This window comes from Plasmodium yoelii (genome assembly GCF_900002385.2).
Source record: "Plasmodium yoelii strain 17X genome assembly, chromosome: 12".
NCBI classification, from domain to species: Eukaryota; Apicomplexa; class Aconoidasida; order Haemosporida; family Plasmodiidae; genus Plasmodium; species Plasmodium yoelii.
Genome location: NC_036184.2, coordinates 701,841 through 718,077, shown reverse-complemented (window position 1 = coordinate 718,077; position 16,237 = coordinate 701,841). Strand labels below are relative to the sequence as shown.

Sequence of the window (16,237 nt, the reverse complement as noted above, 5' to 3'; positions counted from 1 at the left end):
ATGTATTGCATATAAACTTGATCTATATTTTATTATTCATATATTTTTCGTTTTTTTTTTTTTTTTGTCATTTATAGAAAATACAAAAAAATGTACACTTAGTAAAAATTTTGATAAAATATGTATATTATAATAATAACCACAAAAAAAAAAACGAAAAATAAATGAATAATAAAATATAGTAGTAATGATAATGCAACATTGATGGATTTATATAAGCATTTTTTTTTATATTTATGTATTTGATAATTATCAGAATATTATAATACATATTTACAATATATTATATGTATGTACTATTGATTTAAATGAAATTGTTTAAATTTTTATGTTTAACACTTTTTTCGATCATATATAGAAAAACGTTATTTTGTTCTTCCATAAATATTAATAGTTACTATAATAGGAAAAATAAAACAACAAAAAATATATCCCTTAAAAATAAGTTTAATAAAAAAGGGAAATTTTCAAAAAAGGGAATGTTATTTATTCCAAAATACCTGCATTGCAAGAATAATTTTATTAAAAGTAAAAAAAAAATACTAAAAATTATGAACAGTTCATAAATTATATATGCAAATAAAAAACATGTGTATGTTGTAAATATTATAGCATATTACATATAAGTGTGTGTATGTCATTATATTGATTTTTACGAAATGTTATCTTCGTAAATACATGATGCATTATTTTTTTCGTTTAAAAAATTAAATATTTTCCCCGCAAATTTTATATGCAAAACTGTGTGCAGCTCTAAATTTAGTAAATATGATATATATATATATATATATATAATATATTTTGTTAATTGCATTGTGTGTAGACGCTTTAAAGTAGTAAAAAATATATATAGCAAATAATTGAAATCCGTGAATTAATTACTTTTATCCCTTTTTACAACATTTTTAATCAGACAAATATATAATAATTAAAAAGGCATTTCATTCAAATATGGAGGCAAACAGCAATTTACCAAAATGGACTATGCCATCCAAGGAAAATAAAACAATTACCAATTTGATGGTGAATAATTCATTGACTCATAGCAAAGTCGAATTTGTTCCACAAGTAAGTCTATACATGCTTTGCAGCTAAATAAACAGTTTCAAAATTATAAATTCGAAGTAAACCAACATAGGAGTATTATTTCATTGAACTGTCTCTAATCAACCTAATAATGTCTTAGTTTTATTCCACTTTGTTTATTCCACTTTGTTTATTCCACATTGTTTATTCCACTTTGTTTATTCCACTTTGTTTATTCCACTTTGTTTACTCCATTTTGTTTACTCCATTTTGTTTATTTGATTTTGTTTATTTGATTTTCTTCATTTCTCCACTTTAGGAAGGGAACACCATAAAATGGTATGCATGTGGACCAACCGTTTATGATGCAGCTCATCTTGGGCATGCAAGGACATATGTGAGTTTTGATATAATTAGAAGAATACTGACAAACTATTTTAAGTATGATGTATTTATGGTGATAAATATAACAGATATTGATGATAAGATAATAAAAAGGAGTGAAGAAGAAAAAGTAAATTTTACTGAATTAGCTAGAAAATGGGAATATGAATTTTGGGAAGATATGAAAAGTTTGAATGTTCTATTACCATCATCAATAACTAGAGTTAGCGAATATGTAAATGAAATAATAAAATTTATAGAAAAAATAATTGAAAATAAATATGCATATGTAAGTAGTGAAGGTAGTGTATATTTTGATATAGATGCATTTAAAAAAAATCCTAATCATTTTTATGCACGTATGGAACCAATGTCTGTTAAAGACGAAACAAAAATATTAGAAGGAGAAGGAGATTTGGGTGTTATATCAAAAAATAAAAAAAATTCTTATGATTTTGCTTTATGGAAATCATCAAAACCTAACGAGCCATCTTGGGACTCACCATGGGGTAAAGGTAGACCAGGTTGGCATATTGAATGTTCAACTATGGCTAGTAATATATTAGGAAATGTATTAGATATTCATAGTGGGGGTATAGATTTAAGATTTCCACATCATGATAATGAATTAGCACAAAGTGAAGCTTTCTTTGATCATAGTCAATGGGTAAATTATTTTTTACATTCTGGTCATTTGCATATTGAAGGATTGAAAATGTCCAAATCTTTGAAAAATTTTATAACAATAAAAAGTATGTTAAAAAAATATACAGCTAATCAGATACGTATATTATTTCTTCTTAATAAATGGGATAGTTTTATGAATTATAGTCCAAATGGAGAAGGAATGACACAATGTATAGAAATTGATAAATTTTTTACAAATTTTTTTGCATTAATTAATATGAAAATAAAAAATTTTGATCTAAATAATTGTGATCTTTATTGGAATGATACAGATAATAAATTAAATAACATATTTAGACAAACTAAAACTAATATTCATAATTTTTTTCTTGATAATTTTAATACCCCAGAAGCTTTAGTAGCTATTCAAAAATTAATTACTGAGATCAATATTTATTTACAAAATGGAAAAATACAAATAGGATTATTATTAGAGTTGAAACAATATATAAATTTTATTATGACAACATTGGGTTTATTTTATGATGAAGCACAAAAAACTAAATCAAATAATTTCGATAATCTTTTACATGTTCTTGGTTCATATAGAAGTAATATAAGAGCAATTTTACAGAAAAATGCAAAATTAATTAGGAAGATATCTAAAGATATTAAAACTGATACATCAGATACAGCTACCCTTGACAATAATAACAAATATAACGAATTTATAAAAGGAATTAAAACAAATAATGAAGAATTATTAAAAGAATGTGATATATTGAGGGATCAACACCTTCTCAATATGGGCATATTAATTGATGATCGTCCAAATAACGAATTTGTTGTTAAAGTGTTAGATGCAAATCAATTACAACAAGAGAAGGAAAAGAGAGAATGTGATTTAAACAAGAAAAAAGATTCAGATTAAAAAAAAAAAATTAATAATTTAAAATTGTAATATAAGTATGAATGTTACATAATAAGTTAGCAAGATGGTGAATAAAATATTTTGCAACTATAATAGGAACTCAAATGGATAGTCGATTTTTTTTTTTTCTATAAAATTTAAGTTAAACTATTTCTGATTTTTTTTTTTTTTTTTCTTAACATCCAAGTGTTTGTATATATACACTTATTAATCGATTCTATTTGTTTTCCTTAATTATGTAAAAAAGTATATAACATAAATTTTATATCATTTTTATTTGAACAATATATGTGCCTATTTTTTCTATTTTTTCATAAAGCGGTGTATATGCACAAAAGCAACAATTTTCATGAAAAAAATGATAAATTCATGTTTGAATTTTTTTCATTTTAAAAAAAAAACTTGATATGTATATTGAATGGGGAAGCTAATATAAGCTTCGAGTTATATAACTTTTTTTATGTATAACATACACAATTGATCTATAATATTTGCACATATAAATACATGTACAATATTTATTCATTATTCTCAGACTTTTCATCGTTTATCTGAGTTAAAAGCTGTAAAAGTTATAAAAATAAATTGTGATATACGAAATTGTGATATACGAAACTGTTCTACATGTTATTGCCTAAGTATCATGAAAAAAAGAAAGAAAAGGCAAAGAAATAAACGAAATAATACTCACAGTTTAATGAAATAATGAGGACACTACCCCCCCCTTTTTCTGTCCGTCTGTGCTAGTAAAAAAATGATTTCATAAATCTCATACAATTTTTTTTGCAATTAGCATATGCAAGTTTTTTTTTTTATCATTGAAAAAAATAATATGGAAGAAAGAAAAAGATAGCTGAATTAGGATGAAAATGATAATATTTAATTGTATATATATATATATATATATATATATTTTTTTTTTTTTTTTTTTTTTTTTTTTTTTTTTTTTTTTCAAAACCTTGATAATTGTTTTGGGCTTTTCCAAAATATTTCACATACGCCTCAAGCATATGTATAATAATCTTTATATAAAATATCCATGAAATAAAAAAAACAATTTCAAAAAGATATATATTGAAAATATAAAGTTTGGGATTATATAATTTAATTGATATGTTTTTTATTAAGTTATTAGAAATATTTAAAAAAAAATGGCAGAAAGAAAAGTTTTGAACAAATATATTCCACCGGATTTTGATCCGGATAAATTAATGGAAAAAAAGAAGGAAATGAAAAAAATAGAAAAGAAAAATAATAAAAATAATAAATATAATAAAAAGAAAAAGAAATTTTTAAATATAAGAATGATGTATCCATTTACATTAAAATGTAGCAAATGTAAAGCTTTTACTTATGTGGGTACGAAATTTAATTCAAGAGTTGAAAAATTAAAAGATGAAACATATTTAAATATTCCAATTTGGAAATTTTATGGAAAATGTTCAGAATGTAGAAATGAATTAATTTTTAAAACAGATCCAAAAAATGGTGATTATGTATTAATAGAAGGAGGTATAAGAACATATGATGCTCATAAAGAACAAGAAGTTGCAGATGAATATTATAAATTAAATGATGATGATCAAAAAGATAAAATAAAAAATATTGAAAAACAATCATATAATGCTTTACAAGAATTAAAAACTAATGAACAATTAGAAGAATTACAAAATATGAATAAAAGACATATTGACAAATTTAGTAGTATAAATAAAGCATTAAATAAATTATATGAAAAAAATGAAATGGAAAATAATAAAAATAATATATTTATGAATAACCTCGATTCAGAAGATGAAAAAAAACTCTTTGATCTTCTTAACAAAAATAGGAAAAATCAAAATATAAGCCAAAATATAATGAACATAAAATCAACTAATGCTCATGTTATTGTAAAAGAGGATGATTTTGAAGAGGATGTGGTTGATACTGATGAAATTAGCGATACCAATGAAATAGAGGATAAATCTACAAATTTTTTAGACAAATATAATTCGATAAATAAAAAGGAAGAAAATGAAATAAACGATAATAATACAGAAAAAGATAAAACTGTTTTCAAGCGTAACAACATAACAAATAATAAGACAGAAATAAATATGAACAATAAATCATTTTTTTCGAAAAAACCTTTGGAAACACATTACAAGTTTGTTATTAAAAAAAAAGAAAATATTTCCGCAATTTTGAATGAGTATAATTCCGATAGTTCTGACAGTGGTCGAGATGGAAAATAATGAGGGAAAAATGAAAAAATGAAAAAATAAGGGAAAAATGAAAAAATGAAAAAATAAGGGAAAATATTTTTTTCTAAAAAAATTAATTAAATTTACGATGTTTTTGTAATATATTTTTATGTAACAGATTCTGTTATTCTGAACGAGTATACCACACTACGCTATTTTTTTTGTGTATATGTATCCTTTTTTTTGTGAATTTTATTACATATTTATATGTAATCCTTTATTTTGCATACATATTATTATCACCATTTATAATTTTAAACATCTGATTAGTGTGTTACATAAAACAGACCCTACATCTGTCTATCTAGCCATATACATATACATATATGCATATGCATTATTGTCTTAAATGGTATTAATTTTTTAAGTACAAATTTGAAAACGTCTTATTTGTTTATTCGCTTTTCAAGTTGGACTGTGCAAAGGGCATAACACCCGCACACCGTCCTTTATTTAAAATTGAAAAAAAATTAAACAATGAAATGTAAAAATTAAAGCAAAAGGAGAGGCACGTATAGACGAATAAAATGCGAAAAATAATTGTAAACGAAAATGTTTTACTTAAAAAAGGTGTATAAAATGAAGTAATAATGAAGTGGTAAATTGAAAAAATAGAAATATTATTAACTGCTCACATTTTTCAGGTTATTAAAAGAGTCTGTTGAAATTGTAAAAGCGTATTGTCTATACGGCCTCGATCACGATTCTTGATATTTTGAATTTATAAAACAATAAAAATAATGGGACTAAAAAATAGCTATATTTATTTTTTGGGGGAGGGATAAAATATATTATTTCGTCTGGTATTTAGAAAAATACAATAAAAAAGAAATATATTTATCAAATGTGTATAATATTTTATTGAAAAAAAAAGAAAAAAAAAAAAAAAAAAAAAAAAAAAAATTGCATGGGTTAGTATATAATTTTTTATATTTTTTTTTTTTTTTTTTTTTTTTTTTATGAAATAATTTGTTATATTTATTTTTTCTTATGAAGTAACCTATTATATCTTTCGTATTCCCAATTTTTCAAAAAGTAAGCAGGTAAATAACAATTATTACATTTTAAAAATTCGTTTTTAATAGTATCATCCATAGAGCCTATAGAAGAATAACCATGATCATATAAAATACAATAATCTAATTTAAAATATAAAATAAAAGTCCAGACAGCTCCATATGTCCAATAAAAAATAGGGTTTAAATATAAATAAGGTGGAAGACCTTTTGAACTAACATTTAAAATATGCAATTTTTCGCTATATGTATCATTATATCTAGTTCCATTAATAAATGCTATAGAAGTAGATAATAAAGATGAATTTGTTTGAGTTATATTTAATTTATTTATACAAATATCTCTATATTTTTTTTGGATATATTCTATGAAATCTGTTATACTAGTTTCCCATTTACCATTAATAATATTTATATCGAAATCATATATATATACACATTCATTTACAAATTGATGAATTTCAGGAAATTCGTTAGTATCATCTTTAAAATAAATTAATTTTGGTTTTATTATTTTACTCTTTACATCATATAAATATTTTGCATATGCACATCTAAATAAATGTAAAATGACAACAGCGTCTTTTCCTCCATTAAATGATAAAAACACATTTTCTTTACAAAGCCGAAACATATCATAAATATTATTTATTGCTGTAAGTATATCTTCTGATAATTCTAAAATTTTTTTTTTTAAAATTAATTCATCTTTATAATAATTCACTACATCATAGTTATACATACTTGGTTTTATAATATCCCGATTTTTTCCATAACTTGATCGGCTTTCACAATTTTCAGCCTTTTCAGCATTTTCACAACTTTCACAATTTTCACAATTTTCTGTTTTTTCACAATTTGTGCGTGTCTGACAATGTTTGATTTCATTTATATATTCTTTATGTATCTTTTCAATTTTCTCATACAACTCCAATGATTTTGAATAGTCTTTCCATTCTTCCATATCTTAAATATGCTAACTCATTGTATTTTTTTTTTTTTTTTTTTTTTTCTTTTTTTAATAATTAAATTATTTCTTTATCGTGTTTTTAAAATTTCAGTTATAAAAATGTAGAAACGGTCAATATAATAAAAATAGGAATTATTTTTGAAAAAAAATGAACACAATGTATATTATAAAAAATGAATAAAAATAATATCATTTATTATAGTTCTTAAAGATTTCCATAATATTATATAAAGCCCTTATCAAAGTATTAACTTAAAATTGACAGCAAAAAATAAGATAAAAAATTAAAAAAAAATAAAAATAATAAGCTATATCAATACATTTTTTCATTTTATATTTATTATCATTAATTTTATAATATAAGCATAATAAAAAGTTAAGAAAAATTATGGGGAAAATATTTGCACATATAATGAGTGGACATAATAAATAACAGTAAATTTTTAATATTTTTTTAATATATTTTTTTTTTAATATATTTTTTTTTTTAATATTTTTTTTTTTAATATTTTTTTTTTTTTTTTTTTTGGAGAATATTATATAATGTTGTTTTCAATAACCACACTAATAATTATGGCATATATTAACATAAAAAGTAAAGAAATATACCTCACAATATTTTATGTTAATATTTTTTGGTATTATTTATCCATTTTTTTACAATTGACAGTGACAATAAGAATGACAATGACAATGACAATGACAATGACAATGACAATGACAACGCTTCCTATCCACTAAACTTAAAATTCGTTTAAGTTATTATAAAAATAAAAAAAATTATATATTAATTTGAAATATTATTTTCATGTATTACTCAAATGTGTTATAAAAAATGAAATTAAAATGAATTTTTTGAAACATATTGTGTGCAAAAGTATATAGATATTTTCATAAAGCTCTAACATTAAATATAAGATCCTCAAAATAGTTATATGATTGTATGTATAAGAATATACTATTTCAAAATAGCTGACGTGTATATTATTAATACATTCAGAATTATGGAAATAAATTAGTCTATATATAATGAATATAGGAATTACGAAATATATATATATGTGCTAGACATATGAAAAAATGTTTATATTTTATAACTTCATTTTATATTGATCATAAAAAAAATACTCTAGAATAATGTAACTATATGTCTATATTTTTATTTTAATAAAACTCAAATTAATATTCTACCAAAAAATATATGGTCTATAACTTTTGCTATTTTTAAATAGTATATAATAAATAAAAAAAATAAATTATAATAAAAATCTTCACTAAATTATGAACATAATATATTATTTAAGACATTGTCTACACGTTAAATTTTATTCATTGAGAGATATACTGAATTATAAATCGATTGCATTAATTGTAGAAGCATAAATATTTTGTTACAATTCAAATTTTATAACTAGAATAATACATGTATAGACTACATGCAAGTATGCATATATATATATATATATATACATTGTGGCAAGCTTATAAAGCTATGCTCAGTTAAAAGATTTACAAGTAGAATTTTTTGTTCTTAAAAAAGTTGACAAGAATATACATGCACATATCTATATGTGTAAATGTATTTATTTATATATCTTTTATTTTTCATGAAATATCTATTCCGGTTTTCATTTTCAATAATTACTACTGAACAAAAAAAAAAAAAAAAAATAGAATTTTTCTGATTACGACATGGTCTTTTTATATTATGAACATAATAATTTCTTACATTCATATTTTTTTAATTTTTTTTTTTAAGGTTCCAATTATACTATTTGGAATGTATTTCTTTCTATTCCTTTTTTTTTTTATTTAAAATATATTTTTGATATATATTTTTAATATATTTTTTCATATATATTTGTTATTTATAAAAATAGAATAATATGTATGCTTATAAGATACAAAGAATTAAAAACAGATAATTCACTAAATTAATATGAAATATTGTTTACACACTTTTCAATATAATATCTTAATTTATATTATACTCTTTGCACTGTTGTGCATTTTTATTATTTTATATATTTGTACCAATATATTTTTTTCTGTCTTTTAAGTATCATTCTTTTATGATATTTGAATTGTATAAATAAATGTTTTTTTTTTTATTTTTTATTTTTTTATATTTAGTTATTTTAAATTATTAAATAAAACCAAATTAAATTAAAAATAATAAATAAATTAAAAAGTAAAAGTTAAATTGTTTTGATTGTAGGTTTTTTATTTTTATTCTCTATATATTTCTCAAAATAATACATTATTAGATTATTTCTTTTTTGTCAAGACATTTTTTGTTATATATATATAAATATAGTATATATATTATATATTCATTATTTTTTGGTCATGCACATTTTTGTATGTTTATTTTTTCGTTATATATTTTTTGTTTTACAAAAACATTCAATGTGATATTTAAAATTTAGAAAATTCATAGTTTTGTAATTTTGAATTTTTTGTTTTTTACTTTTGTGATAATTTGGATCGTATTATATGTCAGGACTGTATCATTAATTTTTCATATCTATACTATTTTTTTATTTTATAACAATTACGATAAAATAATTAATAGTGTAACATTCTAAAAATTGTAATATGTATATATGTATATACGAATAGACACGTGTATATTTAATGCAACTATCCAAATTGTGCTAAACGCCACATATTTTGCAGCTTCTTAACCCATTTTTGTTTGTTCTATCCAATTTTGTTTGTTCTATCCAGTTTTGTTTGTTCTATCCAATTTTGTTTGTTCTATTCAATTTTGTTCATTTTTCACGACCATTTTTGATATACTTATCCAACTGTTTATGCCATTTTTCTAAAAAATAGCTCACTAAAAAAATTAATTTGCATAAAATAAAAAGGAAAGAATGAATTTGAGTAGTAGCACAGATTTCGTAATAAATGCAGATAAGGAAAATGACGCATCAAATAATAAACCTACTAATGAGATAAATTTATTTTCTGATATTTTAAACAGAGATATGAAAGGTGTATTAAATGATAATGCAAAGGAAATAAATATTTATGAACAAGACAGAAATAATTGTAACATTGACAATTTTTTTAACGAATTAAATTTAAATAGCTCTAACAATAATTTTAGCAAATCAATTCAAGTTGAAAAAAAAATGTTTCATGAAAATAAACATTTTGATGATAATACCCAAGAAAAACTAAATGATAATGATGAGGAAAAAGAAGAAACATTATTATTAAATATAGCTGATAATATGACATGTTCAGGTATAAACATGAACATTTTAGCTAGTTCTGAAAAAAAAAAAAAATCTGACTCCACAAGTAGGTTAGACGGTGCAAATGAAACAGCGGAAAAGGTGGAAAAATCGGAAAAAGCGGAAAAATCAGAAAATGTGGAAAAACCAAAGTTAGTTTCAAAATTTTTGGAAGACCTAAATTACAATAATAAAAAAAGTCACACCCCAATTTTTAGTGAAGCATTTAATTTGATAGATATATCTTCTATATCTGAAGAAACAAAACAAAGTGTATATTCAAAATTAGATTACGATTTTAGCAGTATGACAAATCTAGTATTGGATAAGATTGTAATAAATGAAATGGAAAACGATAAGAATAAAAAGATAGAATATAATAATATATATGATAAAAAAGAAACTGATAATGAATTATTAAATGAAGAAAGAAAAATAAGTAATGAACAAATATTAGATAATTATAGTATTCAAAAAAAAAATGAATGTTCTGATTCAAGTAATAGTAGTGAAAATGAATCAGATGGAATAGATAAACTTTTTAATCGACATAAAATTGACGTTTCTAATTTATCAAAATATTTTGATTTTCATAAAAATGAAATAAAAACAAGTATAGACACACTAAAAACTGATGAACATTTTCAAAATAATACTTGCAATGATTTATATACTAATTTAGATAATGATGAAATATATGAATACGGATCTGACTCTTCAAATATTTCAACTACAAGCTTTGACGAAAAAAAAGTAGATATTGAAAAGGGAGGAAATACTGAAAAGGGAGAAGATATTGAAAAAAAAGTAGATACTGAAAAGGGAGAAATAGATATAGATAACATATTAACATTTAATAATTTAGAAAAAAAAAATAAAAATGATGTTACGTTAAAAGAAAAAAGATCAAATAGTATGTTGACTGAAGATGAATCTCTAAATTTGGAAACAAATTATATTACTAATGATATTTTAAATGATATATTAAATATTAAAGATGAAAAAATAACATTCGAAAAATTTAGAAATTATTTTATAAGTTTGAATTATGAAATAAATGTAGAAAATTTAAGATTATTATTTAATTCAATAGTAGAACATAAAAAATGTAATATAAAAAATGATGAAGAAAAGGAAAATAAAATAGACAAAAAAATAAAAAATAATATAATAAATGAAGAAGAAATATATATAAATATAGATAACTTAAAATATTATATTATTGAAAGAAATTATAAAAATAATAATTATTTTAACGAAATTATAAAAATGATTATTCATTTTAATAACATATTGTTATTAATGCTAAATAGTAGTTCTACTAAAAAAGAAGATAAAATATTATTTGAATTATTAGTTTTCAAATTCTCATCAAGTTTTAATCAAATTATAGAAACACCAAATGATGTAGATAATTTAATTAAACACTTAAATGAAATAATTAAGCTTATATTATTAGATGATTCACAAAATAAAAATTTAAAAAATATTATATTAGATTATTTAAAAATGAATAAGATTTCTCTAAAAAATAATGAAATATTATCACAACTTAATAAATCATCAAAAATGATTTTAGAAAAATCTGAGCAGAATCATTCTTGTGATCATATAGAACCCGAACCCGAAAAAACAAAAACAGGCTTGGAAAATAATAGAGCAAACTTGGAAAAGAGTAGAACAACCTTGTTGAACAGTGGTAATGGCAATTCTGAAATTATAAAAGAAGAGGATGATCAAAATAAAGCCATTAATGAAGATTCTTCAATAAAAATGGAAAAACAAATAACAACAAGTTTAAAGACATCATTAAATGATACAGAAAATAATACTAGAAATTTAACAAAAGATATTATAATAAGCGAAATAAATAACACCAATAAGTCTTTGGGAAATTACAAAAAAAATAACGAAAGTAGCCAAGGTAGCGAATGTAGCGAAAGCAACGAAAGTAGCGAGCATAACGAAAGTAGCGAACTTAACGAAAGTAGCGAAATTAACGAACATAGTGATGTGTTATTTGAACTTGACAATAGTATAAATGAGAGTACAGAAGAAATGAAAAAAGAAAGAAATATAATTGATATCGAACAAATTAAAAATGATATAAAAATGACAAATTATAGTGAAAATTCAGGCGATAAAAACAAAAAAATAAAAAAGAATTCTAAAAAAAATATAAAATGTAAAAATGTGGTAAAGAATAGTAATAGCAAAATTGATGAGATTAACTCTAATAGTACAAATGGAAATAAAAAAAAAAAAATAAAGTTGGAAAAAAAAAGCAAAGTTGAAAACAGCGAAGCAAAAATAGTCAAAGTTGGAAATGGCGAAGCAAAAATAGACCAAGTTGGAAATGGCGAAGCAAAAAAAGACAAAATTGAAAATAGCGAAGCAAAAATAGACCAAGTTGGAAATGGCGAAGCAAAAATAGACCAAGTCAGAAATGATGAACAAGGTAAAAATGGAAAAGAAATTCATAAAAAAATAAAAGAAGTTACAAATTGTGTAAATGGTAAAATAAATGATGAAAAAAATAATTATATGAGAAATTATACAAATGATATCAATATGAAAAATGTTCAAAATTATATGAAAAGATTTAGTTCTATGAACAATACTAATAATATACCTTCCTATATGATTATAAATAAAAACAATAGATATATTAATTCTAATAATGCATTATATAAAAAAGGTAATTTTTTATTTCCAGCTGTTTGTAATATAAATGACTATAATACACAAACTTTAAAACTAACAAATTCTGGATATATTAATGAAAATAAAACTTTGGAAAAACCTGAATTATTTAATCCTCATATTTTTAAGGACAAGTGTCAAAATAATTTCATAAAAAAAAATTCAATTAATGAAAATACTGATAATAGAATCAATTCTAATCAATATCTATGGAACGAAAAATTGAAACCCCATTCTAACATAAAATATAATACAAATAACTACATAATACAAGCTAAAAATTGTATTAATAATAATACAGCTCATTATAAAGAAAATCCATGTTTACATTTTCCTTTACATTTCAATTCTACAACAGACAATTCATATATTAGTAAATTAAATGAGGACTATATGTTTGCATCTAATTTAGATCCATATAAAAATCCAATTCTTGGAAAAGAACCACATATGAATATCAACTCTTTCAATAAAGTTAGAAGTACTATCAGTATAAATAATGCCATTAATGGAATAAATGTAGATAATGATCGTATATATGAAACAAACAAAATGACACAAAAAAAAGATGGTTCTGTAGCTAGTACATCTAAATCAGATGTAAACAAAAATATTATTGGAAATAAATGCGAAAATAATAATATTGACATAAATAATGAACAATATAAAATTAAAAGTATATCAAATTTAAATCAATTTAAGAATAAAATGATTGATGAAAAAAACAAACGTTATAGTATCAGCTATAGTAAAATACCAAATAACAATAGTAATAATATATATATAGGGTTCCGAAGAAATATAAATAATTTCTCTGGTAAAAATAATTCAAATATGAATGCAAGAAGAAATAAATCACAAAAAAGATATTTAAGTTCAAAAAGTGATGTTCATGCTACTATTAATTCACCCACTAATCTAACTAGCGAAAAGAGAGATAATGATTTGACTAAAAAAAATTTATCAAATTTTGAAAGTGGATTATTCAAGCTAAAAAATTTTGCAAACATTTTAAAAGAAACTAATAAATCTCAAGAAAATTGTGAAAAAAATGAAAAGGAATCTAAGAATGTATATCATCGATTTACAGAAATATTGACAAACGGAATAAAACGATTTACATTAGGATCTACCAAATCGATCAATTTGAATATGCACGATGAAAAGGAAAACAAGGATTCTAAAAACGTAGATGCAAATAATGGTGGTAATAATGATGCAAATAATGATGCAAATAATGGTGGTAATAATGATGCAAATAATGATGCAAATAATGGTGGTAACAAAGGATGTGGAACAAATGCAGAAAAAGACAAAAATAGTACAAATTTGGTGATAGAAAAGTCTGAAAAAAATGATAAAAAAGAAATAGATAAAGCCGAAAATAATAAAATAGAAGAATCACAATGTATTAATAAGTCAAAAAATGAAAATAACAAAATTAGTAATACATCTTGTAATCTCAAAGAACATAGTTTAAATAATAATAATATAAAAAAAGAAACAAATAATATAACTAATTACAGAAATAGTAATATGTATCCTATGAACACTCATTTACTCAATATTAAAAATGTAAGCAAATTAAATAATGATCAAGTTGGCACAAATGGAATATATGATAATTTAAAAGGCTCAAATATGTATTATAAAAATTTGTCTAATAATAATAATAATATAATAAACAATAATAATAATACATTACATACATATAAAATGCATGTAGATAATTCTGATATGAAATATAAAAAAGGATATCATTCAAATGTATTTAATAGAGGAAACCAAGGATTATTAAATATAAAAAAAACGTGTTCTAATTATGTTAATAATAATAATAATAATAGAATAACTACATCTAGATATGAATCCGCAACTAACTCAGGAATTAGATCAGAATCTGGGGTTGATCGTTTTATTCATTTCCATAAAAGAAATAGCACATTAAATGGTACAACACCTTTTGCAAATTTTCATGATCATAATAAAAATATAATAAACAATATAAATACAAAAGTATATTCTAACGAAAATAATAAAATTATTAATGAGATAATAAAAAAAAACAAAATCGAATTACCAAATGGATTTAATAAATCATTCTTAAAAAGAGAAAGTAAATTAGATATAATGAGTAACAGTAGAATAATAAATATGAATAATAATATAAATGAAGATATAGAAAAATATATATATGACAAAAATAATTTATTTTTAAAACCAATTAGAAATTTTGAAAAGGTAAAGAGTGAAACTAATTTGTTTATGCAAGTAAAAAATGATAATTTAATGACAAAAGGAAACCAAATAAATTATGATATTAATAATAGTGGAGTGAATAAAATTGTTGGAAACATAATTGGAAAAACAGTTAAATGTGAAGTTTCTTCTAAGACAAATTTGGAAAAAAATATTTTAGAAGAACAGACAAATAATACACTTAAAATAAATAATAATCAAGAAAATGGAAACAGAAATTGTGTTTTAAAGACACAAAATTGTGGGCAAAATTGTGGGCAAAACTGTGGGCAAAACTGTGGGCAAAATTGTGGGCAAAACTGTGGGCAAAATTGTGGGCAAAACTGTGGGCAAAACTGTGAACAAAATTATGGACAAAATTATGGACAAAATTATGGGCAAGGTTATGGGCAAAATGTAAAAACCAATTCAAATAATAACACAAAAGAAACCAAATTTATTTATAAAGATGATACAAAATATAATATGCCAACAACATTTTTAAAAGAATTTCAAACAAATATTTCAGATAATAAAAAATATATAGAAACGTTTGATGAAAATAATTTAACCCTCGAACAAATTATGAACATACCTGGGGTTAAATTAGGAAAAAATTATATACAAGATATAAACGTATGTTCAGATTGGTCTAAATTTAATGATTATGATCAAAATGTAATTAAGCAATCTATACAAAACAGTTTTGAAAATAATAATTACAATAATTTTATGGATTATACACAATTTACTAATACATTTTTTTCAACTGAAAAATAATATATCTTTGTATTTTTTTTACTAATATTTTAAAAAATAAAAATCTATAAATTTTATCTTATATATTCATT

At 21.7% G+C, this 16,237-nt stretch overlaps 4 protein-coding genes across 4 annotated transcripts; 3 read left to right on the top strand and 1 right to left on the bottom strand.

The window, feature by feature from the left end:
- Positions 1 to 308: 308 nt before the first annotated feature.
- On the top strand, positions 309 to 2,968 carry PY17X_1216800 (cysteine--tRNA ligase, putative; the record flags this gene model as incomplete). Its single annotated transcript, XM_022956754.1, has 3 exons — positions 309 to 528; positions 914 to 1,068; positions 1,346 to 2,968. The coding sequence occupies 3 exons, from the start codon at positions 309 to 311 to the stop codon at positions 2,966 to 2,968; spliced, it is 1,998 nt and encodes a 665-aa protein (XP_022812609.1).
- Positions 2,969 to 4,119: 1,151 nt separating this feature from the next.
- PY17X_1216700 (CWC16 domain-containing protein, putative) lies at positions 4,120 to 5,205 on the top strand (the record flags this gene model as incomplete). The annotated part of the gene is made up of 1 exon (XM_723230.1): positions 4,120 to 5,205. The coding sequence occupies one exon, from the start codon at positions 4,120 to 4,122 to the stop codon at positions 5,203 to 5,205; it is 1,086 nt and encodes a 361-aa protein (XP_728323.1).
- Positions 5,206 to 6,192: 987 nt separating this feature from the next.
- On the bottom strand, positions 6,193 to 7,194 carry PY17X_1216600 (FAD synthetase; the record flags this gene model as incomplete). Its single annotated transcript, XM_723229.1, has 1 exon — positions 6,193 to 7,194. The coding sequence occupies one exon, from the start codon at positions 7,192 to 7,194 to the stop codon at positions 6,193 to 6,195; it is 1,002 nt and encodes a 333-aa protein (XP_728322.1).
- A 2,885-nt stretch (positions 7,195 to 10,079) lies between these two features.
- Positions 10,080 to 16,166, top strand: PY17X_1216500 (conserved Plasmodium protein, unknown function; the record flags this gene model as incomplete). The annotated part of the gene is made up of 1 exon (XM_725956.2): positions 10,080 to 16,166. One exon carries the CDS (start codon positions 10,080 to 10,082, stop codon positions 16,164 to 16,166), a length of 6,087 nt encoding a protein of 2,028 aa, XP_731049.2.
- Between the last annotated feature and the right edge of the window lie 71 nt (positions 16,167 to 16,237).